Here is a 26,523-nt window from a genome sequence, read left to right as displayed (position 1 = left end):
GACAAACCGGGAACCATCAGCCCCACAAACCCCGTCAGACTCACGACCACTGACCTCCCCTTCCTTGCCCAGGGGCAGGGAGACGAGCAGAGGAGCAGAGGCCTCGCTGCTGGTTCAGGAGCCCCTTCTGCCCAACAACGTGCAAACAGGTCAGACCTCTGGCCCTGGGGGCCCTGACCTCCCATCCAGATTCTCCCCCACTCTCGGCCGCGCTCTGCTGGGCCAGGTTCCTCTTCTTCAACTAGTCCAACAGCCTGACAGAGCACCCCTCTTCCAAAACCGCCCCGTTCCCGCACCAAAGCCCTCTTCTCCTCTTTGCCCATCCTCGAGGCAAGCTGGTTCTCCCTCTACACCTGTTCCTTTACTGCAGTGAGCGCTCTCAATGTTGCCTTCATCCACTTCTTGGCCAGTTAGGCCGCGGGGCTTCCCAGGGGCAGGGCCACGCGCTCTGTTTGCTCCTTGTCCCTCCACTGTGCCCTCAGCAGGGCTGCGCACACCAGGAGGTCCTGCCTGGCTGAGCTCACAGTGGATGTGGGAAGGCCTTTCTCGGGGAGGACTTCCGGCTCGCCACCGCCCAGCGCCCCCAGCCCAGGCCTCCAGAGTCCCGCAGGCACTCGTCACCATGTCTGGCCTCCAGGCTACCTTAAGTTCTCCACCCAGCCCTGACCAGCGGCTCCCAGGCACCACACCTACTGCCAGACCCCACGAGATGGTTCTTAAGGGGAACTCAAGAATGGAGTTTAAAAGTCCTGGGGGCTTCCCTGGTGGCACAGGGGTTGAGAGTCCACCTGCCGATGCAGGGGACACGGATTCATGCCCCAGTCCGGGAGGATCCCACATGCGGCGGAGCGGCTGGGCCCGTGAGACACAGCCACTGAGCCTACGCGTCCGGAGCCTGTGCTCCGCAACGGGAGAGGCCACAACAGTGAGAGGCCCGCGTACCGCAAAAAAAAAAAGTCCTTGTCTGGGCCCTTATTCCAACCCCAATCCCCAGAACTGAAGCTAGAATAACACCTGGGCTGTGGCCTTTCGGGAGGTGGAGGGGTGGCTTTAGGGATCCTTCAGGGCTTCATCTAGGACGAAGGTGAGCCACAGCCAGCAAACCCAGAATCAGGCACTGAGATGCAAGAAGGATGTGAGTAAACCCACCAGGCCCTGACTCCCCACTCGGGACTTCCTCTTTCCCCACATTTCTTACCATAACTTCACATCCTTGCAAGAATCCCAGCCCTCTACCTCCCCAGACCTAAATCCATCCCAAATTCCCGATCTGAGTCTCTCCCCACAGCCCAGCCTTCATCCTGTAGGCTTCTCCTGCCTACAGGCTAAGAATACCACCCTGTCCTTATGGAAGATGAGCCCCAACAGAGGACCAGCGGGGCAGGGAAGCAGTGCCTGAGGATCTGGGAGGGAGTCAGCAACAGGGAGGTCAGAGCTAGGGGATCAAGGTCAGGACTCCTGGGGTCTGTCTCCAGGTTTGCCAAACACCAGGGCTTTTAAAGATGGTAAGGACTTGGTCGAAGGGAGGCTAAAAATAGATGAGCAGTCCCAACGGTACCGCCAATTAAACGCTGCGTAATCACTAGCAAGTCACTTCATCTCTCTGGACCTAAATGTCCTCATCTGTCAAACAGGGTCAGGAGACATCCAGAAGACACAAGGGTGAGGGTGTACGGGGGTGGGGGGAACTGCTGTGGAAAGGGGGCATCCCACAGCGATGAGGGGAATGAGGCTGCCTAAAATCCACTTCCTCCAGCCCATGCTTTTCTCTTTTTATTTGGGTTCACAGAAAAGAAAGAATGAGCAGAATGAGCAGAAGGAAATAAAACACCACCATGAGAAAGAAAAAAAAAAAGCAAGATACACTATCAGGAAAACGCAAAAAGGTGACTGGAGACAACGGCAGGAGTTCAAACATCTCTTGATGTCAGAAACCAAGGTGGGATGAGGGCGGATGGAGTGTGTCGGGGGAGGTGGGAGAGGGGAGAGCACACACGGGGACCAGCCCCCACCCACCCCAGCGCCCAAATAAAATAAAGACAAGGCAGAGGAAGGGGGTAGGAAGGCAGGAAGGAGGCGGGACAAGTGGAGGAGGGGGAAGGGGGGCAAGGGGGGGTGGACAGAAAATCCAGGTGCAGGTTGGGGGCCATCCAATCCAATCCAATCCAAACCAAGCCAGAACTTCAAACCATACCTTCGCTGTTTAACGTCAGGTGAGCCGGACCTTGGAAAGGGAAGGAGAGAAAGAAAGAAAGGAGACAATAAAAGAAGAAAAAAGAAAGAAAAGGGGAAAGAAACAAAGAAAACACGAGTCATCAAAATCAGCCAGAGAGAGGGGAGAAAAAAGCTTTTGCTGCCACAATTTAAAAACCCTTTTTAACTTGTGACAGACATCGGGGGAAAGCCCCCAGCCCAGAGCTGAGGAAAGGGGCCCGATGCCGAAACAGAGGGTGGAGGGCACGAGAAGCGGGGCGAGAGAGAGAGAGAGAGAAGGGGGGCGCCGGAGACGGTGAGGGGGGTACAGGCAGAACCAGAGGAAGGATTGGGGCAGGGAGTCACTGCAGGGGGACAGGAGATTTTGGTTTCTTTTTTTTTCTTCTTGCCGGAAAAAAAAAAAGGAAAAGGAGGAGAAGCATGAGGCTGGGAGGGCTGCTTTTTCCTTTTTCTTTTTTTCTTTTTTTTTTCTTCCGGGAGGCGGAGAGAAAAAAAAACAGTCAACGAGAAAAACGATTCGGATGGAGGAGAAAATAAAACACGACACAAAAATCAAAGCCACCTGGAGAGAGAGAGAGTGTCCTGTTAGCGTGGGATTGAGCAGACAAGAGGGATATCCAAACCCCCCCACCCCACCCCATCCCGTTACCCCTCGAGCCTGGCAGAGACCGGGAAGACGGGGGTATGAAGAGCCTGGACCTAGAGGGAATCTCCCACCAAAGGGGGCTGTGGAAAGGCATCTGTCCAGATCCAATCCTCCCAACAGCCTCCAAATGGGTAACAGGCACCCTGCTCACCCGGATTCTACGAGGAAACTGAGATTCAGGAGGACAAAGTTAGAGAGACAGCAGGTTGGAGGAAACAGAATCTAGGGAAACACTGGAGCAAGGATGGGGGCCTGGATCCTTCCACAGGGAGGACTGGGAGGCCACGCCAGCACTCTTGGACAGCAAAGACCAAAGAGGGCAGCCAAGACCCATGGGCGGGAGCCCCAGCTCTCTGAGAGGTCGACACACCTCATTCGAAACTATTCTACCGACCCCCTTTCTCTGGACAGGCCCTCTCTGAGGTGACCCAAAAGCTGAATTTTGAAAAGGGAAAACAGAAGCCTGACAGCCAAGACTGAGAGCAAGATTGTCTGGGATTTTTTTTCAGCGGTGCCTTGGTCCCTTGAGAGAGCCTGGTCAGCCCTGATTTGGGGCCCCCCCAGCCTTAGGGGGAGAGACTTTGGCCCACTGGACCAGTACCCCAGTCCCCAGAAGGCATCAGCCGAGGAACACCCTCCCTCAGAGAGGCTGCAGCACATGCCCCACAGCTGAGCTGAGACCCCAGGGATCCCTGAGATGACCAGCCCCACCGAACCGCAGCCCTCGCCTCCCCCATCCCTGCACCCGTGGTGTCTGGCCAAGAGGATGGGGAAGGAACAGCCCTGCAGCACCACCTCACCCTTGGAAACCATCCCCACTGCTGAGGCCATGAGATGTGGGCCCTGGGGGTAGAAAGCCGGGACCAGGATGCAAGACAGGGAAAAGCGCTCCAGGAGTCTCTGGGGCAAGGCTGAGGGCCAGGATGCCTGGGTTCCAAAAAGAAAGGCAGCAAAAAGGCCAGAAGGGCATGGCCGGGGGCCAAGGGCCGGGATCCTGTGGAAGATTTGGGTAGATGGTTCATGTTGCCCCCTTCTTGTCTCGCGCAGCACTCATCTCTCCCCAGTGCTGGGTCTGAGGCCAGTCGGGGGAGGGGGCCACAGCTGACAAGGGCTGCCTCAGGACAAAACAGCTCTTGGGAAGACACAGGTTTTATCCACAAAACCGGAGGGGACCCAAGCATTTGGACCAAATCTTATTCCTTGCTCCGAACGCCCCCCACCAACTCTTTCCCCCAAAACTACCAGCATCTTCCAAATCCCCTAAATCCAGGACCCAGACCCAGGGCCCTAACCCCTCATCCAACTCTTCCAGGCCCAGGAGCCGAGGGACCTGTGAACCTGTCTCCTGTCCCCTCTGCCGCCTGTACCACTGCTCTGGGGGAGTGGCAACTCTGCCTCGAAGACCCTTCCACTGCCCAGCTCCCAGCCAGCCTCATTAGCATAACGCACTCTCCCTCTGTCGCCACGGCAACCAGCTGCTCAGCTCCCTCAGGAGTGACAGCACCAGCCATCTTGGGGAAGGGGAGGCCGGTTCCCTGCCCCGTCTACCTGAGGCTCAGCCCAGCCTGGCCCGAGGGTGCTCTCCCTAAAGCCTGCCTCACCCCGTGGCCTGAAATCTCTGCTCTCCCCATGCCCCAGCCCCCCTCCTTACACCCCTCCCCACCTCTACCTGTGGCATCAGTCCCTCCTCCAGCCACTGGAGAAGAGGCTGGTAGTGACGGATGGCATTACCAAGGGTCCCCTCCTAGGGCACTTTATCTGGCTGCTTCTGGGTCTTCTCTCCCTGCTACAAAAAGCTAGGGGGAAGGGGGTGGGGCTACCAGGATCCCCAAAAGGAGATGCTCGGCAGGGGCCTGGGGAGCTGGATGGCTGGGTCCCTGGGAGAAAGCTAGGTCTGAGGCACAGTGTCGAAGGACCAGACAAGAGGGTGAAGGCACGGAGGACTCAGAGATCTGAAGAGGGACCTGCAGAGTCCAGAGCGTAATGCCCCCAAGGAGTCCCCCAGCCCACCCCCCGTGAAGCCACCACCTACCAGACCCACCTCCCCACTCTCAGTCTCTCCCCCTCACTCTCCTGACAAAACCCCAGGGAGGACCAACATCGAAAGAAGGAAGAGGTTACAGGGGACAAGATTGTGAGACACACAAGCAGCCAGGACACAGAGACACACAGATGCATCACATCCCTGGTGTATACACACACACACACACACACACACAGCCTCAGACACACACCCCTGCACAGCCACTGACCTGCAAGCACACGAAGGGCCACATCCAGACCAGCAGGCCACCATGGCGCCCCCAAGAGGTGGCTAAGTGGTCTCATTCCCCACTTGTCCCCCAGGCCCAGCTTCCCGTCTCGTCCCTCTATTCTACTATTCTACTTGTTTGGAGAAGAACTGTTTTCTTTTTCCTCCCCTTCAGCTCCAGGCCACTGTTCCTCCGGTTTCTTCTCTTGGGCTGGCCTTTTCCCCCTCCCCATTTCTCCCCTTTCTGCCCCTCCCTCCACTGTGTCCTTCCTCTTCCCACCTCTACTTACCCCCTCTCCTTCCTCTTGTCTGTCTGCCCCCTGCTCCCTCCCCCCGAGCCCCTTTCCTCCACCCTTTTCCCCTCTCTTTCTCCTCCATCTCTCCCTTTGTTCCAGAGGAGACATGACATCAAGAGCAAGTAGAAGTCCCATCAGCACTAAATCTTATCTCCAGCCCTCAGAAGGCTGCGACCACACAGACACGCAGACTCTCTCTCACACACACACAGAGGTAAACACTGACACACGGAGAGGCAGACACAGACAGGACAGATGCAGACACAGATGCAGATGCTCCTACAGAGGCACACGGAGATGTGGGCCACGCCACAGAAGACACGATGCTGGAGGGGCGCACACCTCCACACACACGCAGACACATGTACACAGGCATACGTGTACAGACGTGCACAAAGACACCCAGACATAACAGAGCAGCAGAGCTGCGTGAACAGTGTGCATACAGATTCACACACACACACACACACACACACACACACACATACGGGTGCCTGCCCAGAGGGATCGGGAGACCTGAGGGCACCCAAGGAGAAGGGACATTAGAGAGACAGACAAGCCAAACCATGGACACCACCAGGGAAAGTGGATTCCAGCCCCTTCTTTCCTTCCCCAGACTCCTGCATCCAGGGCAGGGCCAGGCCCGGGGAGCTCCCAGCCTGGGGCTGCGCATATGCTTCCCACACCTGCTACTCCAAGAAGAAAGTGTGGGGCAGGTTTGGTGACTGGGGTCCTATCTCCCTCCCAGCCCGCTGCATGCCCTCCCTGTGTGGGCCACATGAGCTCCCCTGCAGCCCAGGTGTCAAGCCTGGACCATTCAACCCAGTCTTCCCTCCCTGACGTGGTCCACCTCGAAGAAGGAAAAGAAACAGGGAAAAGCACGGTGAGTGAGAGAAGGTTCAGACAGGAACACAGAGAGAGCCTGGGGAAGGACAGAAACAAAGGGAGAGGTCCAGGGACAGAACCCTGGAGAAAAAGAGAGGCAAAGACAAAAACCAGAAAGAGAGAGAAGGCAAATGAAGCAGAAGACAGGGAGAGAATGGACAGAGAGACCCCGAAACGAGGCACGTTCCCCGCCCTTCCCCGGGCCTGGGCTGAAGGAAGAAGCAGACCACCCCTACCTACCTAGGCCAGCCCGTGGGACAGGGGACAGGGGACTACAAGTGTGTCAAAGAGGAGAAGCCGCCACCCAGCCCACATCCCCTGACCTGGGGACCCGACAGCCCCGCCTCTGCCTGCGCTCTTCAGACCCTGGAGCAGATTCTACCCAACCACCAGCCCCGGCCACACCCCAACCCTTGGCGGCGTGGCCTTTCTAAGCTTCCTCAGCTGGGCTGGGCAAAAACACATCTCCTCAATCATTTCTGGACACTTCTGAATGCTCCAGCCCCATCCCTCCAGCTCCACCCCCAGTCTGGTCTCCTCCCAGGAAAGAAGAAAGGCCGGTGGGCAGATGTGCTGAAGACAGGCAATGGAGGGACGGCCTCTACCAGGCAGTTCTCCCCAGCAAACCGGAAAGAGGGACCAGGTGAGAGGCGGGCCAAGGCAGCCAAGAGGACACCCAGACATCCTTCCCTGGGGGCCCCACACATGGGCAGGGGAGGGAACCACCAGGCCCCCCGGCGATTGATCTGCCACCCCAGCGACCGAGAGGTATCACTCACCTTCCATGGGGTGCTCCTCTACAGGCCGGCGAGGTTCAGGAAGGGGGATGCAGAAAGAGAGAAAAAAAGGAGGACAGTTAGCGAGGGTACCAAGGACAGGGCTCCAAGGGGAGTGATGGAAGGTGGGTCCAAGCCCCCCCAGGCCCGGACACAAGTCACCCAATCAGGAAGGCCCTGTGGGGATGAGACAGAGACCAAGCTGTTCCCCGAATCAGAGCCTCACACACAGGGTCACACAGTCCAAGGGGACATGAGCCTCGAGTTACACTTCAGGACACTGAGGCCCAGGACAGGGAGCTAACCGCTCAAGGTCACATGGGAAATCAGAGGCAGAGCCAGGAGCAGCAGTCAGGCGTCCAGACTCCCCCCGCACGCTCCCCCCACCCCCGCACTCCATCGCGTCTCAGAGACAGATGGGGACACGCTCACGCCGGGCTCACCCTCAGTGACACACTGACACACATAGGCACTTAATGATGCAGAGACATGCATAATCTCTCACACGACTCACGCCTGAAACCTGTGCACACTCGGGCCCAAGCACTCCCCACCGCCACCCTGTCGGGGGAGAAAAGTCAACGTACTCAGAAAACACAGTTTCTGCCTCAGAGTGCCGTGTGACTCCCATCCCAGTCGCCCAGTCTCTCTGAGCCCCCAGTACCTCCTCGGCAAAAATGAGACGGGTGGACTAGAGCTCCTCTGAGGACCCTTCTGGCTCTGGTTCTGTGATTCTGGGATAAATGCCTTCTCAACAGCTGGGTGTGGCAAAAGGTCCCCAGGCCGGACGGGCCACTTCAGGGGGCCAGACTGGGCCCATCCCTCTGTCGTGCCACAGCCTTTGGGCAGTCAGCCCTCACCTCTCAGGGGCCTGCCTGGGCCTGTCCCTGGGGCTCACCAAAGAGATCAAGAAAGAAGGAAGGAAGGTAGGAGAGAGGCAGTTCCTTCAACGGAGCTCAAGCAGGCTGGTCTCCGGCCTGCTCCCTAAGAGCGCCAAGAAGGCCCCTCTGAAAGCATTTCTGACCTGCCACCTACCGGGAGCCTTTAGAGGAGGCAACAGGGGGAAAAGGAACAGCACGACCTACAAACAAACAGACCTATCCGGCAAACACACACGCACGCAAGCACACGTATGTGGACCCGGGACACACACGTGTACACGCAAACAGCTGTTCAGGACACACTCATGCCCGTGTGCACACACCACCTCCTACCTCCAGCCTCACTTTGTGTTCTCTTCTCATCCGCTCTTAGGGGGTGAGCTAAACTCCAGAAACACACACTGTCATTTGTCACACCTTATAGCATGCCCACAATACACACACACAGGCTGAATGCAGAATCATACGCACGCTGTGACCTAATACATAACATGAGATGCACACACCATACCACCCCCCACTCCCTCCAGGGACTAGAGACACACCCCCCCGGGAGGAACACAGCCCCCTTTCGCTATCTATCCATCTATCGGTCTCCTGTTTTCTAAACCTACACACACAGGCCTTTACATATCCACGTGTGTTACAAACGCACTTCTATACAACACAGAGCTTCTTTTACCTGACAGCTGCATCCCCCAGAGGCCATGTATACAATGATTTCCTTAAATAAACTGAATCACGTGACATTTATGGTGGGGAGGGGAGCTGGCTAGGAAGGGACCCTCAGGAAAACCCTTGAACTCTCGAGAGCAGCCCTGTGTCCGGATCTCTTGGTCGCAGTGTGCCGGGGCCCTGGCCGGTCAGCACACTCATCTCTCCAGCTCCTGCACAAACAAGGAGGCACATCACCCGACATGGCGGGGATTCCAAACCCTATTCCCACCTGCCACAAATGTGGGTCGTGCTATGCTCAGGAAGGTCAGACGACCAAGTACAGCCTGCTGCCTGCATGAGTCTCCCCTCTCCTGGCTTCGCAGAGGGTCCCCTGGGGACTCACTGGCCTCTCTTTCTCGGCTGCCCTTCGCTTTCTGCTGATTCATCTGTGCCCCTCACCTGCCATCATGGGCCCCTCCAGGCTCAGCCCCAGGCCCTCCACGCTCCTCTTTCTTCTCCCTCACTCCTCCACGAGAGTGCACTTTCGCGGCTAAGGGACCCTCAAACCTGTATTTTCATCCCTGGCCTCTTCCCTGGGGGCCAGTCCTGCACCCCCAGCCATGCGCTCTGCAATCACTCAGCTCCTGACACCCAGTCCACCACTAAAGCCGCATCTGACATCTCCACCCGCTGCAACAAAGCTCCCGTTTCCCTGCCTTCAGCAAAGGCACTGCTCTCAACCAGCGCTTCTTGAACACCCAGCATGTGCCCCACACTCTGCCAGGCTCCAGAGAGGCCAAGAGTTAGCCACATGCCAGACGCCGTACAGACCCTCAACGTGCGTTGTCCGCATCAGCTTCCCAGCAGCCCTCACGAGCTTGGTGTGTTACCTACCTCCTCTGTAAAGAAAAGGACACTTGCCCAGGAGCACAAAATCACCTCTGCCTTTGTCCACTGCGCTCCTAGGTCATCAGAGCCCCCATGCTCACCCCTGACCCCCGGTTTCCTTCATTAGCCTCCTGCTGTTTGGTCCCCCGGCCCATGCCCAGCCTCGCTCTTGGGCACATGTACCAGGTACACCTGACAAGTACTGCCATGATCAACACACATGCACACGCACACACACACGGTTAGAACTTTTCAGTAGCTTGGGTACAAACCTCTCTTCTGTGCTCCTGATCTGCCTTCAGAGAAGCTTGACCTGAGTGTCTCATGGGCTGAATGTCCTCATGTCCAAGATGGACCTCAAAACCCTCGCTCCTGCAAGCCCGTTCCTCCTGCCTGCACTCCCGGATCAGGTCAGACACCCAGAAATCAGCCTTGCTCTTTTTTTTTTCACACCAATCACCAGGTCCTATCAGTTCCAACTTGTAAAACTCTAAAAGCTCGACTCGACTCCTAGAAACACTTTTCATCCCTCCATCACCATCAGCAAAGCCCCAAGGCCAAACCCTCATCAGATCCTCTCCTCGGAATGTTAATAAGCCTCTTAAAGGATCTCCCCCTACAGCCAGTCTTCTTATCCTGCAAGTCACAGTCCAAGCACCACCAAAGTGGTCCAACTGAGTCACGACCCTGCTTAGAACTCTTCAAGGCTTCCCAGGGCCTACAGGATCAAGTCCAATCTTCTCAGGAAAGTCCATTTGGGTTTGACCATGCCTCCCTCCAACCTCCTTTCCCGCGACAGTCCGGGCTTCAGCCACACCCAATTTCTCCCCCTTTCCCTAATATGCCGCGTCTCTGCACATACTATTCCCTCCGCTTGAAACACCCTTCCCCATCCTCATTCCTCTCACCCTCAGCTGCCTGAGAAAGTCGACTCCTGCTTTCAGACCAAGTCAGTATACATTGGTCTATGTTCTGAACTGACCTCCTAGCCATCCTTCTTTTGTGCCAGTTCTCGATATGTAGCTCGGGTTGTTATTTCACTTATCGCATCTCTATTGCGATTGTGTTTCCACGTCTGCTTCCTGGCTGGACTGTGAGATCTCCAAGAGGAAGGACAACGTCTCATTCATCTCTCTATATCCAGCTGCTTACACAGTTCCTGGCTCAGAAAAAGGCATGCCTGTGTTTGTTGAATGAATAAAAAATAAGAAGTGAACACTTCTCACTTACCCAGCACTTCAAATGTGCCTGGCTTTTTCCATGCCTCGTTTCCGTGCTACCTCATCAACAGATACTACTATTACTCCCTTGTAAAGACGGGGAAGTCAAGGCTCAGAAAGTGGAAGAAACTTATCCAAGGTCACACTGCTGGTGAGGGACAGAGTCAAAATCTGAACCAAATCTGTCTGGCTTTAAAAGTTTCGATGGGCTGCATTCTTGGCCTGAAGTTCAGGACTTCTAGAAGTTGGCTTTAATCTACAGTTCTGATTTTATTTCCCATAAAGCACAACCATCTTGGTCTGATACACTCGACTCATACCCTCTGGACTCCTCATTTAGAACATTTTCCTGGCGGGGAAACCCTGGTCTTTCCTTTACCTCCACAAATCTCACTCAGTCATCCTTCAAGATCTAGCCAATTCCGACCTCCTCCTTGAAGCCTTCTCTGACCACGAGGGTTAATAATCATCGTAGCATTTATTGATCACTTAGAATAGTGCCTGGCACATTGTAAAGGATTTCCATGTATTAGCTCATTTAGTCCTACAACAACACATGACCTCCATTTTACAGAGTAGGACATTGAAGAACAATGCAATTCAGCAAACTGTCCAAGTTCACACAGCTAGCAAGTAGCAAAGCCGGGATTAAACCCGTCAGCCCATGCTCTTAACCATTCTGCCACAGGAGGCTTTCCTTGGGAGCATCTATCTCATCTCTGGGATCTTACAGCAGTCGCTCTCTGCACAGCTCTCTCTCGAGCTGTCCATCCCATTCTGCCTAGAGCCGTTTCCAACAGCAGAAACTGTCAGGACCACAGGTATTAGATGTTAGAGCTGACAGAGTGATTCCACATATGTGACTTCATTTACTCAACTTTCATACACACAGGTCTTGAGTGCCTCCCCCGAGGGCATAAATGGCATTGCCTTGGCTAACATGAACTGGGGATTCCAGCAGATTCATTATCAAGGACAGGGATGAAGACCAGAACCAAAGAAAAGAAACAGTTCTGAGCAGCCAAAACTGACACGATAACAGTTATGCATTAAAAACTGTTATTTTCTCATAGGAGAGCCTCTCAGACCCAACCCAGAATCCATTCCTTCTTAGCGACATCCAATTCTAACATGCTGGGAATGCTGATTTCCAAGTTCACAAACAGAGAGAGAGAGAGGGATATGGATTGTTACCTGACAACTCCTCCTCAGGGCAGAGGTGGAAAAACTAGAAAAAGCTAACATTAAGAACTCAAAAGTCAGGCATCATTTCAGGCAGGGACAAACCTCAACAAAGGAACCACTGTGTGACAGTCCGGTGCAATACCTGAGGGGAATAGAGACATCCTGAGTCATCCAAAAAGGTTAAATCACATTCCAAATATGCTTAGGGAGGCAGAACGGTGTGCAACATATTTTTAAAAGATTTCCATCTGTAATGCTGTAAATGCTAGTGAGCGGTGTATTTTAATGGGATAATGCCCCACTTTCCAGGGTGAGTTCCTCCCCGCGGGCTCCGGAAGCCTGTGAGTTTCCTGATCGATTTCCACTGCCCTCTCTCACTGCTGGGACGACAAATACAGGAACACCCTCATCACATAGTGGCTGAAAGGAGAAGCTGTGGCCCAAGGAATCTGGGGTGGTTGCTGGTTTCTAATGAAACGCTGTCCCTAGGCACCTCCAGTAAGCCAAATGCAGGTCATCCACGGACACAGCTGACTGACTGACTCTCCTTTTCGGAGGCAGCATGGAGAAGGTGGGGGGCCTCGGAGTCAGCTCAGTTCAGATCCCAGCTCTTACATCTCACGGGGTGGTCATGCCTTCAAGGCACCCAGCAAATGCCCACTAGCTGTGAGGCCCCGCTCTCTCCTCCCTTGACTGTGTGATCCGATTTACTTTTTGTTCTAACTGCTCCTTCCCTGAGTTTGCGGACACTCCTCTCCCTCTTCCTCCCAAATGAGCCCCCCTGAAGTCTCTTCACCTTCTCCTTGGCCACTTCATCTGATCCCAAAGCTTCAAATACTCTCTCCACACACGTGGCTCCCAGGTCTCTACCTGCAGGCCCACCTTCAACTCAAAGCTCTGGTCTCACACTTCCAACTGTCTGGATGCCTCTGTCCAGGAACACCAAGACAGGTGCATGACCTGTGGCTCAAACCTGGTCCCCCTCCCAACTTCTCCCTCCCCGCAACTCCCACCGCCATCCTTCCGAGCAAGCAAACCTGAAACCTCATCACCTCTGCCCCTCCACGTGGGAAAGGCAGAGTCCTGCAGCTTCAGTCTCAGCAAAAGCTCTCAGCCACTGTTGCTGCTACTGCCACCACTGCCGCCACCACCCTTCCTTGCCAGTCCCCAAGACAGCCGAGGGTCAGAGCCCCAATATCCCTTTCCTGAACCATCTCCCACTGATCCCTCCACCGCATGACTCTGCCCTCCATATTCCATTCTACCCTTCACTCCCAGCTTCCAAAACACAGCTCTTCTTATTCACGTGCCTGCTCAAAATTCTTTTGTGGCTCCATTTACCAATACTCTATACACAGCATCCAATAAATGTTAGGTGAATGATTTAAGTCAAAATTCCAAGACCTGGGGAATTCCCTGGTGGTCAGTGCTTTCACTGCCAGGGGCCCAGGTTCAATCCTGGTTGAGGAACTAAGATCCCACAAGCCTCACGGCACGCCCCCAAAAAAGAAAAACTCCAAGACCTGGCCTCATCCTGCTTCTCCTGCTATAGATTCCACTGTTTTCCCTGTACTCCTTGGTGCCCCTCTAAGGACATGATGATGTACATTTCCCCCTTCCACGCCTTTGTCCTCACTAGTCCCATTGCTTAGCGTGACCTCCCCACACCAAGTTTACTGATCAACGTTCAAGGCCAATCTTAAATAGTATGCCTTTTATTATTAATCCCCTGACTTGTAAATTCACCCCTTCTTCAAAACCCCAAGAGTACTCTGTTATAAATAACAACTACCATTTACACCACTAATTATGTACCAGACACTCACTTCATTCCCAAAACAAACCTGTGAGATAAGCACGCTTATCCCCATTTTACAGGTCAGGAAAAATTAGTCGGAAGGTTAGTACTCATCTGACTCACAGGCCGAGTGAGTAGAGAAATCAGATTTAAACCCAGATCTGAGCCTCAGAAGACTACGCTCTAATCACTAAGCTACACTGCCTCACTGCATCTCTGCATCTCACTGCATATGCCATGCTATTCTTGTTATTGAGCACTTTCCACGTGCCGGGCACTATTCTAAGCACTTTATGTGAATTAGCCAATTTAATTTCCATAACAACTCTGTAACGTAGGTACTATTACTGTCCCCATTTTACAGATAAGGAAACCAGGGCAGAGACGGCTTAAGTCCAAGGTCACTGCCCAGACAGCCAGACTACAGCATCTGTGCTCTTAACCACACCCTGGACTGCTTTTTCATCTGCTTCCCCAATTAATCAGGCAACTCCCTGAGCAGTGTCTTCTTCATGTCTGACTCACCTTCAGCCCCCAACACAAGGCTTATCACCAAGGAGGACTTGACAACAATCTGTTGAATTAAATTGCCAACAAACCTACAAAATACGAGACCCATGCGTCTATCTCCCTGCCAACACACGCATTACCACTGGTTTCATTTCTCCCCCAAGCGAGGTACGCACCATCGTATACATCTACATCCCCACTCCACTCGAGGTATCCCACACACACCTGCATACTCTTCTTCCTTGATCACTTTTCAGCCCTTTCTCCCCACACGAGTGACATGAGGCGGAGTTCACACGTAAACCAATGCAAAATCCCAGCCTACTTGATCCCCACTTCGGCAGACAATCAGCAGCAGTATACACACTCAGTGACTCATACTTAGCTCTGCCTTCAATCACCTGTGGCCAGAGCCCCAGAGAAAAGAAACAGATTTCCTAGCATGGAGGTTCTCAGTCAGCGGTCCCAGGAAGGCATCAGCAGGGCAGGGGGCGTGGGGGCGGTGGGGAGCGTGGTCCAAAGGATCCACAAATCCATATGCACATCAAATATCTGAAGGCAGATTGGCATGTCTTGCATATAAAGCTAAAACTATTTTTCCTAATGTATATTTGATTAACCACAATGGCAAATATAACATCAAAGCCATCTAAAAGCTTTCCTGGGGGCTTCCCTGGTGGCGCAGTGGTTGAGAGTCCGCCTGCCGATGCAGGGGACACGGGTTCGTGCCCCGGACCAGGAAGATCCCACATGCCGCGGAGCGGCTGGGCCCGTGAGCCATGGCCGCTGAGCCTGCGCGTCCGAAGCCTGTGCTCTGCAGCAGGAGAGGCCACAACAGTGAGAGGCCCGCGTACCGCAAAAAAAAAAAAAAAAAAAAGTCCCCAATCTCAGAAGAAGTTGCGAACCACTCAAAGCAGATAATAATGAAGTAAATGTAACTTCCAGGGAAGCTTGAAGACTCTGGCCCTCATCTGGAGCCAGACCTGTTCCCCTTAAAAATCTTCCAACCCTAACCCCAACACCCAAGGGTGGAAGCTCATTCCTGTCCTCCCTGGCTGGATGGGAATGTACTAGAAGTGTAATGAGCACAGGATATTACAAAAGCTGCCCAGGAAGCAAGGAACAAGTATAAGGGGAGGGAATGAGGTCATGGGTGGGGAGGAGAATCAGTAGAGTTGTCACTGTGCCTGTCATCGCCAGATGTAATCAGTGTTTATAACCACCATGGCCACCTACAACATATATCTGAAAATACACACATACATCGTTTCATATACACATACAGCCTTACTCCAAGCCTTTATTCTATCAAATACTTGTTAATATCTCTTCAGTCATTACACAGATCTTTATCAAACACCCACGGAGTGCCAGATGAATATCCCTCCCTTTTTATCATAGACAAAGCACAACTCCTTCCACAGATGTCACACACACACACACACACACACAGTGGGTCAGATACGCAACTGCCTCTCACAGCTCTACCACAGCTGCCACAAACATACAGCTGATACACACCCATCACATATACACATGATACAACCATCCCTGTCACGCACAGGGACCCAAACACATCGCAGACACACAACCACACAACGCGCGTTCAGAAGCGCACATCTTGTATGGCTTACTGGGAGCCTCTGGCCGATGAACCCTTTCAGGGAATTAATACAAAGGCTCTGGTTGACCAGGGGGCCTCTGGCTGCATTTTTCATACACCCAGGCCAATTCTGCCACAGTGAGACCATGGACCAGTAGCCTCTCTGTAGCTCAAATTTCCCTCCCATCAAGTTAGAAGGGTGGTTCATCCTATTTTCTTAGGAAGGCTTGGAGGGGAGGGGTCATAGGGGCCAGAGAATCAAGTTAAAGGTCATGAAAGATTCCTCATAAAGTCCAGGTGTCTTACTGAGATCTCACATGAAAATGCATGCATGTGGATACCTACACAAGCACCCACACCCTTACACTTGTGTACTACTCACTCTACTAGGCACAGCACTTCTATTTGCAAACACTACTTTTCAAACAGACCATTCACACGTAACATACACACTGCCAGACTCACGCACCACCGCGTGCAAGCAAACACGCACAGACACACGATTTCACAGTTTAGGGAGCACCTGCACTCCTTGGAGAAAAGGTGAGAAGGTGTCAGATTCACTTAATACACATAGTTCCTGAAGATACATCCCCCAACCTTGTACAAACAACTCCCAAGAGCCATCCAAAACCTTCCTTATATATTCCTCTACCACAACTGCAGATACATAATCAAATTACACACTTCCCAAGCCCAGAGCCACACCTGCAGATGTGGCTCCTCCCATGGCTGGAGGCAGGTCCCAGCCAGTAGGACACCATCCCCAAAGCAGCCCCAGGGCCGTGCTGGTCTGTGGGCACACACACTCCTCAAAGACCCTACCTCTGGAGGGCAGACACACACGCAACTGCTAAGTACTCCAGCTTCTAGAGGTGCTGGGGGAGCGGAACGCTCATCTGTCTGCACACATCTGCTAAAAAACGGCTGCCACAGAGCAGGAGATGCACGCGCCCCGTCCCCAAACTGATGGGGAACCTCTCCCTGACTCGCCAGCCAGACCAAAGCACAACAGGGGCCTCGAAATCCCTCCTCCCCCACCCCCTCTAAAGCCACAGCCCACGCCAGGCCTGGCGCCACCCTCGACCTTGTCCCCTCACTTCGCCCACTGCAGCCTCTGGCAGCCCGGGAGCCTGCGGAACCTCTCCCTCCTTTGACCTCCTTTTGAAGTCCCAAATCCACACCCAATTCCATATTCCAGAGTCCTCACCACTCCTCTCCAGCCCTCCAGTCACCCTTCCAAACCCCACGCTCGCGAGGGCTCCAGTGTTTTAAACAGAGGCCTCCACTTCCAGTTTCTCACCCGGGAGAGACGACCAGCCATTTTTTTTGTCCGTCAACGAAACCAGCAACTCTAGTCACGAGCCTGAGAGGCCTCAGCCACCCTGTCCCTCGGGCTTCCTTCACTCTCAAAACACTCGGTTCCCGCCCTCCTGGCGCGTGCGGGCACCCTGGCGAACCCCACTCGCCCTCATCCGCCCTCGCACGCGCCGCCCTGCCCTTCTCGCCGCGCCAACCGCCCTCCGTCCGGGGCCCTCATCCTGTGGTACAGCGCCGGCCTCTCAGACAGTACTTCCCGCCCACGCGCTAACCCTCAGACTGCGGCCCCGCCCTCCTGGGCCGACCACGCGCCCGCCTCCTAGGCCCCGCCCGCACCGACCCCACCCACGGCCCACGCAGGCCCCGCCCCCTCCTCGTGCCGACCCTCTCCTTCACAGCCCTACGCAGCTCCCAGCGGTACAAGCCCCACACACCGTCTTCGGGACTCCTTCACAGGACTCCCACCGTCCCCACCCACAAGGCCCCACCCACTGCATCACATAGGCCCCGCCCACAGAGATCACATCCACCAGCCCTCACGGGCGCCTCACAATCAGTCACCCACCCGATCCACACGCCTGCAGGGGCCGGTCCTCATCCTCTCGCTAGCTGGACCTGACTACACAGTCCTACCCACAGGTCGTCACAGGACCTTCACTAGGGGACAGGGAGAGGGGCACTGGATGGGCTCACGAGGCCGCGCCCACACGGGCCGCGCCCACACGGGACCCGCAGGCCGGCCACGCCCACGCCAACCCTCAGCACCCCGCAGCTCCTGCAGCTCACCGGCTGACCGTGCGCGCCCTCTCTTTGGGACAGGCGTCCTCACACGCCCCTCCCAACTTGCGTGCTGGTACACACTCTCACCCGCCCCCATGCCTGAGCCCGCGGGCCGCAGGCGCCCCTACAGGCCCAGACAACTCTCCCGCCCCTCACTCCGCGCCCAGGCACCCAGCGGGGGCTCCCCCCAGACTCACCTTCGCTGCAGAACTTGCCGCCGAAGCCCGTGTGGCTGCAGTCGCAGCCCACCTCGCCGGGAGCCAGCACGGTGCAGAGGCCGCCGTTGGCACAGGGGTTGCGCGCTGGCGCGCACAGCGGGTCGGCTGCGGCGCCGCGCAGGCCCTGGCTGCCCAGCAGCGCGGGGGGCCGCTCGCCCAGCTTCAGGTTGGCCAAGAGGCCGCTGAAGGGCGGCTCATACTTGACGGTGCTGAGCGTAAGCGCCGAGAGTCGCACGTCGGGTGGGATGCCTCCCACGAACAGGTCGCTGGCCACCTGCATCTCGCGCCGCTTCGAGCGCACCTCGGCGGCGCGGGCCTCGCCGTCCACCGCCAGGGCTGTGCGGCGCGCGTCGCGGGTCAGCAGCACCATGTGCCAGCGGTCGTCGGCCACCAGCGTGTCCAGCTGCAGCGTGGCGGGCTCGGCGCACGAGAGCGTGAAGCGCAACCGCAGGCGCCCTTCCACCAGCAGCAACTCCAGGAAGTCGCAGTCGCCGCCGTCGTCCAGGTAGAGCAGCAGCGCGCGAGTAGCGTTGGTGCGCAGGCTGAAGCTGAGCTCGCCGCTGCTCGCCGCTCCGGCCCAGCGCGCATAGCGCGCCCACTGCCCCGGGCCGCCGCCGAACTCCAGGCCGCCCGCACCCGCCGCCAGCGTCAGCAGCAGCAGCAGCGGCAGCGACGGCGGCCGCCACGGGTTCCCAGGCGCCATGCCTCCGGCGGCCCCGGCCCCGCCCGGCCCCCGGCCCCGCTCAGGCTTCAGAGCCGCGGGCTCATGGGGCGGGGAGGGGGCCGGGCGCCCCCCGCGCCGAGCGGGGCTCCCTCGCCGGCTCACAGTGCCATGGGCCCGGCCGCAGGGCGAAGCGAGCAGAGGCCCAGGTGCCGGCTTCCACGGACTGAGGCGGAGGCGCCCCTCCCCTGCTGCGGGCTCCGACGGAAGATGGGGGAGGGATGCCTGCGGGGAAATGGAGAGGAAAGTGTTAATGAGGGGCTCGGAGGAGGGGAGGTGTCGGTGTCTGGCTCCCCCCTCACACCAGCAAGAGCTCAACTGTTTCCCTTTAGGACTGACCTGGAGAGGGTCTCAAAACAAGAGACACCACCATGACGGGAGCACTGGGGGCTCAACCCTGGGGGTGGGGGAGATGACACTCGCTAGGGGCATTATTGGTTTAAGATGTAGACAGGTAGGGAGGTAACACCTTCGTGTCCAGCAGGAGCCCAACCCAGATGCCCTCACCCCCGCCTCCCATCAGGACCAGGGCCAGCTCCTGTGGATGAGGCCTAAAGACTCCTTCAGCTGGTGACCACAGCCCCTTCCTCTTTGAGACACCCAACCCCTGTGCGTGGCTCCCACCACCAGCCACGGCTCTCTCTCATCAGTTCCTGATGCTGGATAATGAAGTTGCTAAATAATTCATTAGGATTAATTAAATGCCAATTTGTCAATGGTATCACTGGGTAACCTGGCTGGAAGGGGGCAAGGGAGAGAAACCAGCCAGGACCCAGGCAACCAGACCCCAAGCCCTCTTCATCCATGCAAAGAGACAGGCGTCTGATTCTGTGTCTCCACTTACCCCAAAACCACACTCACCCCTTCCTGGGCCCCAACCTCCTGCTCACCAGCCCAGGTCATTCCTGAACCTAAGTGTCTGTCACCCCCAACCTCCAGCTCCCAGTCTTCAGCCTGAGACCTGCTCCGATAACTGGGTTCTCTTCACCCCTCAGTTCCACCCTCCTCCTCATCCAGGCCTGGGGGAGCCACCAGGAGGCAGGCAGCCTCATTTGCATAAAATTGCCTTTCTGAAATGATTACCCTTGTAACGGGCTGTCAGAGAGCAATTTATACCCCACGCCGGGGAGGGGAATTTGCATCTCGTTAAACTCTGAGTCGTAATTATTTATATCCAACAACCCTCCTGAATATTGCATTGATTTTATTTTGGGGAGGGAGGAAGGGAAAGAGGTGGGGAGAAGCCTGAGAGAGAAGCAGAGAAGGACCATAGTTTAGGAAGAGACAGGGAAAGATTGAAGGGGAGCGTGGAGAGGAAGAAGAGAAATCGCATGAAAAGGAAGAGTAATTGAGGAGAAAGGTGGCCTGATGGGGAGAAAAGGAATGAGAAGACAGAGAAAATTAAATTCCAAATTCCAACAGCATTTGTCAAGGCCCTGGATGCTGAGCACTTTTACAAATGTCATTTTACTTAATCAGTCTGGGATGTCCCATTATTCCCATTAACCATTGGGGAAGCCCACATAGAGAAGTCTAGGGACTTGCCCAAGGTCACACAGCTAGTCAGCAGGGAACTGGGACTTAGATCCACATACGTCTGACTCCAGCAACTCCACAAAAGAGACAAAGGGCAGGGCAGCCACGGGTGTGGTTCAGAGAGGTGTGAACCAAAAGAAGAGAAGAGGGGTGACTTGGAGAGAGAGAAGGTTGGATGAGTGTGGTTCCTCCCTACATGGGAGGAAGTTGGGGTATGAAGGGGGAGAGAGAAACCTAGGGACCCCCCGAAAAGGCCAGAGTGAGGGGGGTGAGCAGAGAGTCACGGGAGGGCAGGATGGTTGGAGTGATATGTATGCAGAAAGAAGATGGGCAGAGAAGGCCTCAGGAGGCTGGCAACAGAGAGAGTTTGGGGAGCCATCTCCAAGAGACCCTCCAAATCCAGCTCTCAGGTCCTTCCATCTGGCTCCTTCTGACTGCTGCCCCCCCACCGACTCCTACAGGCTCCAAGAGGGTCTCAAGTGTCCTGCCCCAGCACCCCTCCAAGGGCTGCCCCAGGGAGGGAGGTGTTCCAGGCAAGCAGTCCCTTCTCTTTCCAAACACTATCGCAGTTATATATAGCTTTGCCACTGCCTCTCCTCACTGGGTAATAGAGATAATTAACATGCGCGGGCTAATTAGCCAATCAAATTAAATGCAGCACCTGCTCCCAGCCTGATTGACGCCCTTACCCCCACACGCATGCACCCTCACCCCAGCCCAGGGCAGGGGAGAGGGACCCTCAGGCTTGGGGGAGGGAAAAGCCAAACTCCCCCTCTTCTTCAGAAGGAGCAGCCAGAGACCCCCAGCAGAGGCACGGCTCCGGAGGCCGGAGAATGGCAACCTCCCTCCCTCCCCGACCCAGGGTCTCAGTCTCAGTCTGGCCTTGCCTCTGAGCAAGGCCCCCACCCCCTCCTCCAGACACTATTTTGGGGAGGGAATTAATTAGCTATCGATTTCTGCTGGCAGAGGGAATAGGATTTCGTGCTGCTGTCCGCTCACTCCTCAGCTCAGGAAAGGGAGGGGATTAGTTCCCCTGCCCCACCCCCAGCCCAGTCCCTCTGTCATAGTCACATCCCCCACCTTCTAGAGGGTGGCAGAGGGGTTCCTGCCGGCAAAGCCAAGGGTCAGGGTCTCCCTCATTCAGGAAGTTGGCAGAGGACAGAAAGAGTGGAGGCTGATGAGGCGGCCTCCAGAGGCTGGGAGGCAGGCGCCTAGGTCCTAAAAGCCGGAAGGAATGTTACCTGGCTGGGGGATGGGAGCGGCAGCGGCAAAGTGGGTAAGAGTCCAGGAGGGGATGACTCTATCAGTCTTTGTGTGCCCAGATGTGGAGGAAGAGTGTGACAAGGGAGAGGGTGCTGTGCGCAGGCACGTGCCTGCTAGCGCCTGCCAGGGCAGAGGCTGGGCTTCTGCGGTGCCTCCGGGAGGGGCTGGGGCAGGGTCTGGGCCTGCCGCCCCTCAAAGCTCATTACTCATTCTCCCCACAGCCTGCAGCTCTGCAGCACAGGCCTGCCTAGCTCAGCGCCAGGGGCACAGGGGCTGCAGAGCTGGCCAGGAGGCAGCCCCAGCCCTCCCTGCGTCCTCTCTCCAGGGACCCAGGGACCAATGAGGCAGCTTCAGGCTTGCGAGGCAGAGATAGCCCCAAGAGGAGTGTGAGCTAAGCGGACACCCGGGTTCTTTCCACCCCACGCCACCCTACAGTTCCCAGGAAACCTGCTGCTCTTCACCATTCCTGTCCCCTCCCTTCAGACTCCCCCCTCCCCAGGACCAAGCTTCTGCTGACCCAGCCTTCAACCCACCCTTCCTCCCAGGACGCAGGGGCTTCCTGCTAACCTAGGAGGCTCCATCCTTCCTCAACTCCTGGTACGCAGTTCTCTGGCCTCAGGTCTCCTCCCCGTGGGCGAGGGCCATGGCCTTGCACAATTACATCAGGTAAACAGTGTCCCTGGAGTTGCACATGGCTCCTCCCCGAGGCTCATGCAGTACAGTGGAAGCCCCCCTGCACCCACAGTGTCCAGGTGCTGCTCCCCAAGATTGATTCTTCTCCAGTGCCTACTGCTAGTGCAGGGACATTGCCAGAGCAGCGTCGGGATATCCTGCCTGCTGACTGATGTCAGTGCAGTGCACACTGCCAGCCACTGCTGGCCCAGGGCCACCGCTCCTCTGGGGAACAGACCTCTTCCCTGTAACTGGGGATCCCGTACCCAGTCAGCTCCCTAGCACCCGCTACCCACAGGTGGACTCTGCAGCCTTGAGCCAGCGGTGATGGGAGTTAGAGAGGTTGGGGGTGGGGTGACTCAGCTGCACTCAGGGCCGCAGCCCACTCTCTTCCCCCACAGAATCCTGTCCCAGCGATTCTTTCTGGGTCCTCCTAGGCTGGCGGCTTCCTCCCCATCTTCCCATGGCCAGGCCAGTGCCAGTGTGGCATCTGGGCTGCAACTTCAGGGCTTCCCACTGTGCATCGGGTGCCAGGCTGGACCACCACATGCACGTTCTTACATGTCCTCCAGTTCTAGGAGGTATTTTTGTCACCCCAGGCTTACAAGCAGGGACTCTGAGCTTCAAATGATGGATTCATTTGCCCAAGTGCAGGTACGGGGCCGGCTGGCTCCAGCATCTATGGCCTTCCTTCTACCCTGCACTGTGCACAGGCCACAGAGCTCACCCTTCTCCGACCCAACCTTCACAGGGGCCCCTGCGCTCTTCAGACCATCCAGACTCCGAGTCTGCCCTGGGGGCTGAAAGACACAGACCTCAGAGCTCATGGAGTTTACCCCTCTCGTTTTCTCTGAGGTGGAAACGGAGTCCCAGAGAGGGGCAGTGACTGACCCAGGGCCATAGAGAAGAGCAAGGCTAAAATCAAGGTCGCTGGCCTCCCATTCTAGATGCTTCCCCTGTATCCACTATTCTACTCCCGGGCCTTCTAGCCTGACCAAAGGCCTAGCCCCATACCACCAGCACAAACTGAGTGAATGGATGTGAATTCCAGGGTGAGATCGTCTGCACCCATCCCGGCAGAGCCCCTGGTCAGGGGTCTTCTCCCAGCATCCACTCAGCCCCTTCTCTGGCCACATCTACACCACACACACACACACACACACACACACACACACACACACACACACACACTTCCAGCCATGGGAACACCAGCCTCCCTCTGGCTCTCCTCACGCCAGCTCCCTCTCGCCAGCTGGGAGTGTAACAGCAGGGGCCTCCCCCAGACATCAGGGAGGAAGAGCTGGGTTTACACACATTCTGGTGGCCCCAGAAGGCAGCCCGTGGACAGGTGGGAGAGTACGTGTTATGGGGAGGGAGATTTTGGCTCGAGCTAAAGAGAAACTTGCCGGCAATGCGAAACAGCCAACAGTGGAGTAGGCTGCCTCCCGGAGGGGGGGGGCGGTGAGTTCCCAGTCTGTGGAGGTGTGTGAGCTGAGAAAGGATGACTACTGCTCAGAGATGCTCAGGAGGGGCTCTTGAATCATACGGGAGGGGGCATCGAAGTGCTTGAGCTCTGAGGGCCCTTTCAGTTGCACAAGGTGTTTTTTGGAGGGTCCTGTTTCCTCCCTAAAACCTCAGGCAGGATTGGTGGGCTGCGAATAGGCCCCACCCCCTCTTCCTCCTCCCTTCTTCCAGCCCTGATGACCTAGAAGTGACAAGGGAAGACCTTGGGCAAGTCCAAGTCCAGCCACATGTCGGCAGAGGGCAAAAGCAAAAGTGAGATACTGCAGTGATTAGAGGCACTGACTCAGGGGCCTGGGTTTCCTTCCAGCTCTACCCCTTTCTAGCTGTGTGACCTCGAACCAGTTGCTTGGCTTCTCTGGGCCTCAGTTTCCCTACGTGTAAAATAGAGATATTAGTAGTGCTGTCAAAATTGAGTTAATATATGTAAAGCATTTGAAACAGTGCCTCGCAGAGACTAAAGTGGAAAAGTAGGTATTGTATTAATAATCACTTTTAAAACTCCTCCTCTCATCATTTTACAGTTTGCAAAATTCCATGTGTCTCTTGTTTCCTTTGGTTCTCACCAAGGCCAGATGAGAGAAGTAAGTAATGCAGCCCTTATAACTGCCCCCCTTGGCAGATGGGGAAACTGACACTCAGAGAAGAGAAGGGACCTCTGAGTGCCCATTTCTGTGGGACAGGATTCTGTGGGGGAAGAAAGAGTTGAGATCCTGAGAGCAGCTGAGTCACTCCCACCCCGACCCCCTCCAGCTCCCATCACCGCTGGCTCAAGGCTGCAGAGTCCACCTGTGGGTAGGGGGTGCTAGGGAGCTGACTGGGTGCAGAATCCCCACAGTCACACGGCCTGTCAGTGGCAGAGCTGGGACTCAGATTTTGCCCGCTGAGCCTTCCTCCACTCTGCTGAGCACCTCCTCCTACCTGGGAAGGTGGGAAAGGGATGAATGGGTCTGGAGACTAGTGGAGGTCCCACAGCAGCACGGCTGGGAGTGGGCAGGTGTGTGCGAGGGTCCCCCTGAGCAGGTGTTCGTGAAGGGGGCTGAGCACAAGAGCGGCAGCTGTTGCCAGGTGTGGGGGGTTGAGGAGACGGGTGGGCTGGGGACCGAGGTGCAAATGAATGACTCGGCAGAGTGGGAGCCGGAGCACAGGTGCCTAGGAGCTTGGGGGTAGTCAGTGAAAGGAGTGAGCTCACCTCTGTGCCCACCCTGTGCTATGCACAGCTGAGGAATGATGCCGCAGGTGGGTACACCCCAGCGATGCAGAGGATAGATGGTTTCCAGGGGTAGACTTGTGAGTAAGCAGGAGGTGCCTGGGAATTTTCCTAAAGGTACCCGTGACAGGTGTGTGCACGCGTGCCATGATAATGCTGGAAATAGCTGCCGTTTACCGGGGGCATACGACAAAGTTCACAGAGTGCTTAGCACAGAGCCAGGCTCACAGTAGGTACAGAGTACAGGCAGACCTTGGAGATACTGCGTTCAATTCCGGACCACCACAATAATGCGAATATTGAAATAAAGGAAGTCACACGAATTTTTTGTTTCCCAGTTACACTATACCATAGTCTATGATACTGTAGTCATGTGTGCAATAGCATCGTGTCTAAAAAGCAATGTACATACCTTAATTTTAAATTACTTTTTTGCTAAATTACGCTAACCACCATCTGACAGCGCAGTGTTGCCGCAAACCTTCAATTTGCAAAAAACGCAATATCTGTGAAGCGCAATAAAATAAAGTATGCCTGTAGATACAGTTGTTACTATTATTATTGTCAGCATAATCATCTGGTCTAGTCCTCAAAAGAACCCCATGAGGTAGGTATGGGAAACCCCATTTTACAGATGAGGAAACTGAGGCTCACAGAGGGGCAGAGCTGAGCCCAGGCGGCCTCACTCTCACCCCACTCCAGCGTGACAGCAGCAGAGACAGCTTTGTAAGGATCAAGGATCGGCAAGGTGTCATGCAGATGCCAGATTATTTGTTGAATGAGTCTCTGAGAGCCGTAGCCCACCGGTGTGGACGGGGCCAGGCCGGGAGCCGCCCCAGCAGACGGAGGAGCAGGGTGGGTGGCGTGGGCTCGCACTGTGGGTCGGGGTGTCCCCATGAGGGCTGGGAATAAATGGACAGCATGGCTCCGGCACCAGGCAGGGTGTGAGTGTAGGATTAGTGCTGGGGGGTGGAGCGCCTAGAAACGGGAAGGTTCTGAGGACGGCAGGTGTGGCTGAGTGCTGGGCCAGACCCGGAATGGGCTGTGGTCGTGCACATCAAAGCCTGGGGCAAAGAGCTCAGGACCAAGAAGGGAACGTGGCGCTTAATGATGGGGGTGGGATGCAGCTAGGAGGAGAGGGTGTGTCCCGGGGAGTGAAGGTATGTTGCAAGCATACAGATGTGCCTGAGATGGCTGTGTGAATCTGGGGAGGTGAATGGTTGCATGGGGGGCTGTGTGCACCTGAGGGTGTGGGCTGACACTGCAGTGTTGGGGCTCTGGGGGCAGGTAGGGGCCATGAGCGTGTCACGTACAGGAGAGCAGGGCGCCTCGGGGAGGTCTCTGAGGCAGGCAGTGAGGTGGCAGTCTCTGGGCGGGGCGTGTAGGCGGTGTGCAGCCGGGAGGTGTATTGTGTACGCAGGTGTGTGTGCCTGTGTAGGTGTGTGTCTGGGCGGGTGCCACTGAGCATATGT

General features: G+C 55.8%; 1 protein-coding gene across 1 annotated transcript in view; it reads right to left on the bottom strand.

The window, feature by feature from the left end:
* Nucleotides 1-18,831, bottom strand: part of NRXN2 (neurexin 2) — a gene marked incomplete at its 5' end in the record, with an annotated part of 99,964 nt that extends 81,133 nt beyond the window's left edge. The window contains 3 exons of the mRNA XM_079929163.1: nucleotides 2,195-2,224; nucleotides 7,072-7,089; nucleotides 18,108-18,831. Coding sequence (XP_079785289.1) covers nucleotides 2,195-2,224; nucleotides 7,072-7,089; nucleotides 18,108-18,831 — 772 coding nt within the window. The remainder of the gene's footprint in view (nucleotides 1-2,194; nucleotides 2,225-7,071; nucleotides 7,090-18,107) is intronic.
* Between the last annotated feature and the right edge of the window lie 7,692 nt (nucleotides 18,832-26,523).

Source organism: Stenella coeruleoalba, assembly GCF_951394435.1.
Source record: "Stenella coeruleoalba genome assembly, chromosome: 8".
NCBI classification, from domain to species: domain Eukaryota; kingdom Metazoa; phylum Chordata; class Mammalia; order Artiodactyla; family Delphinidae; genus Stenella; species Stenella coeruleoalba.
This window is presented reverse-complemented; position numbering and strand designations above follow the sequence as displayed.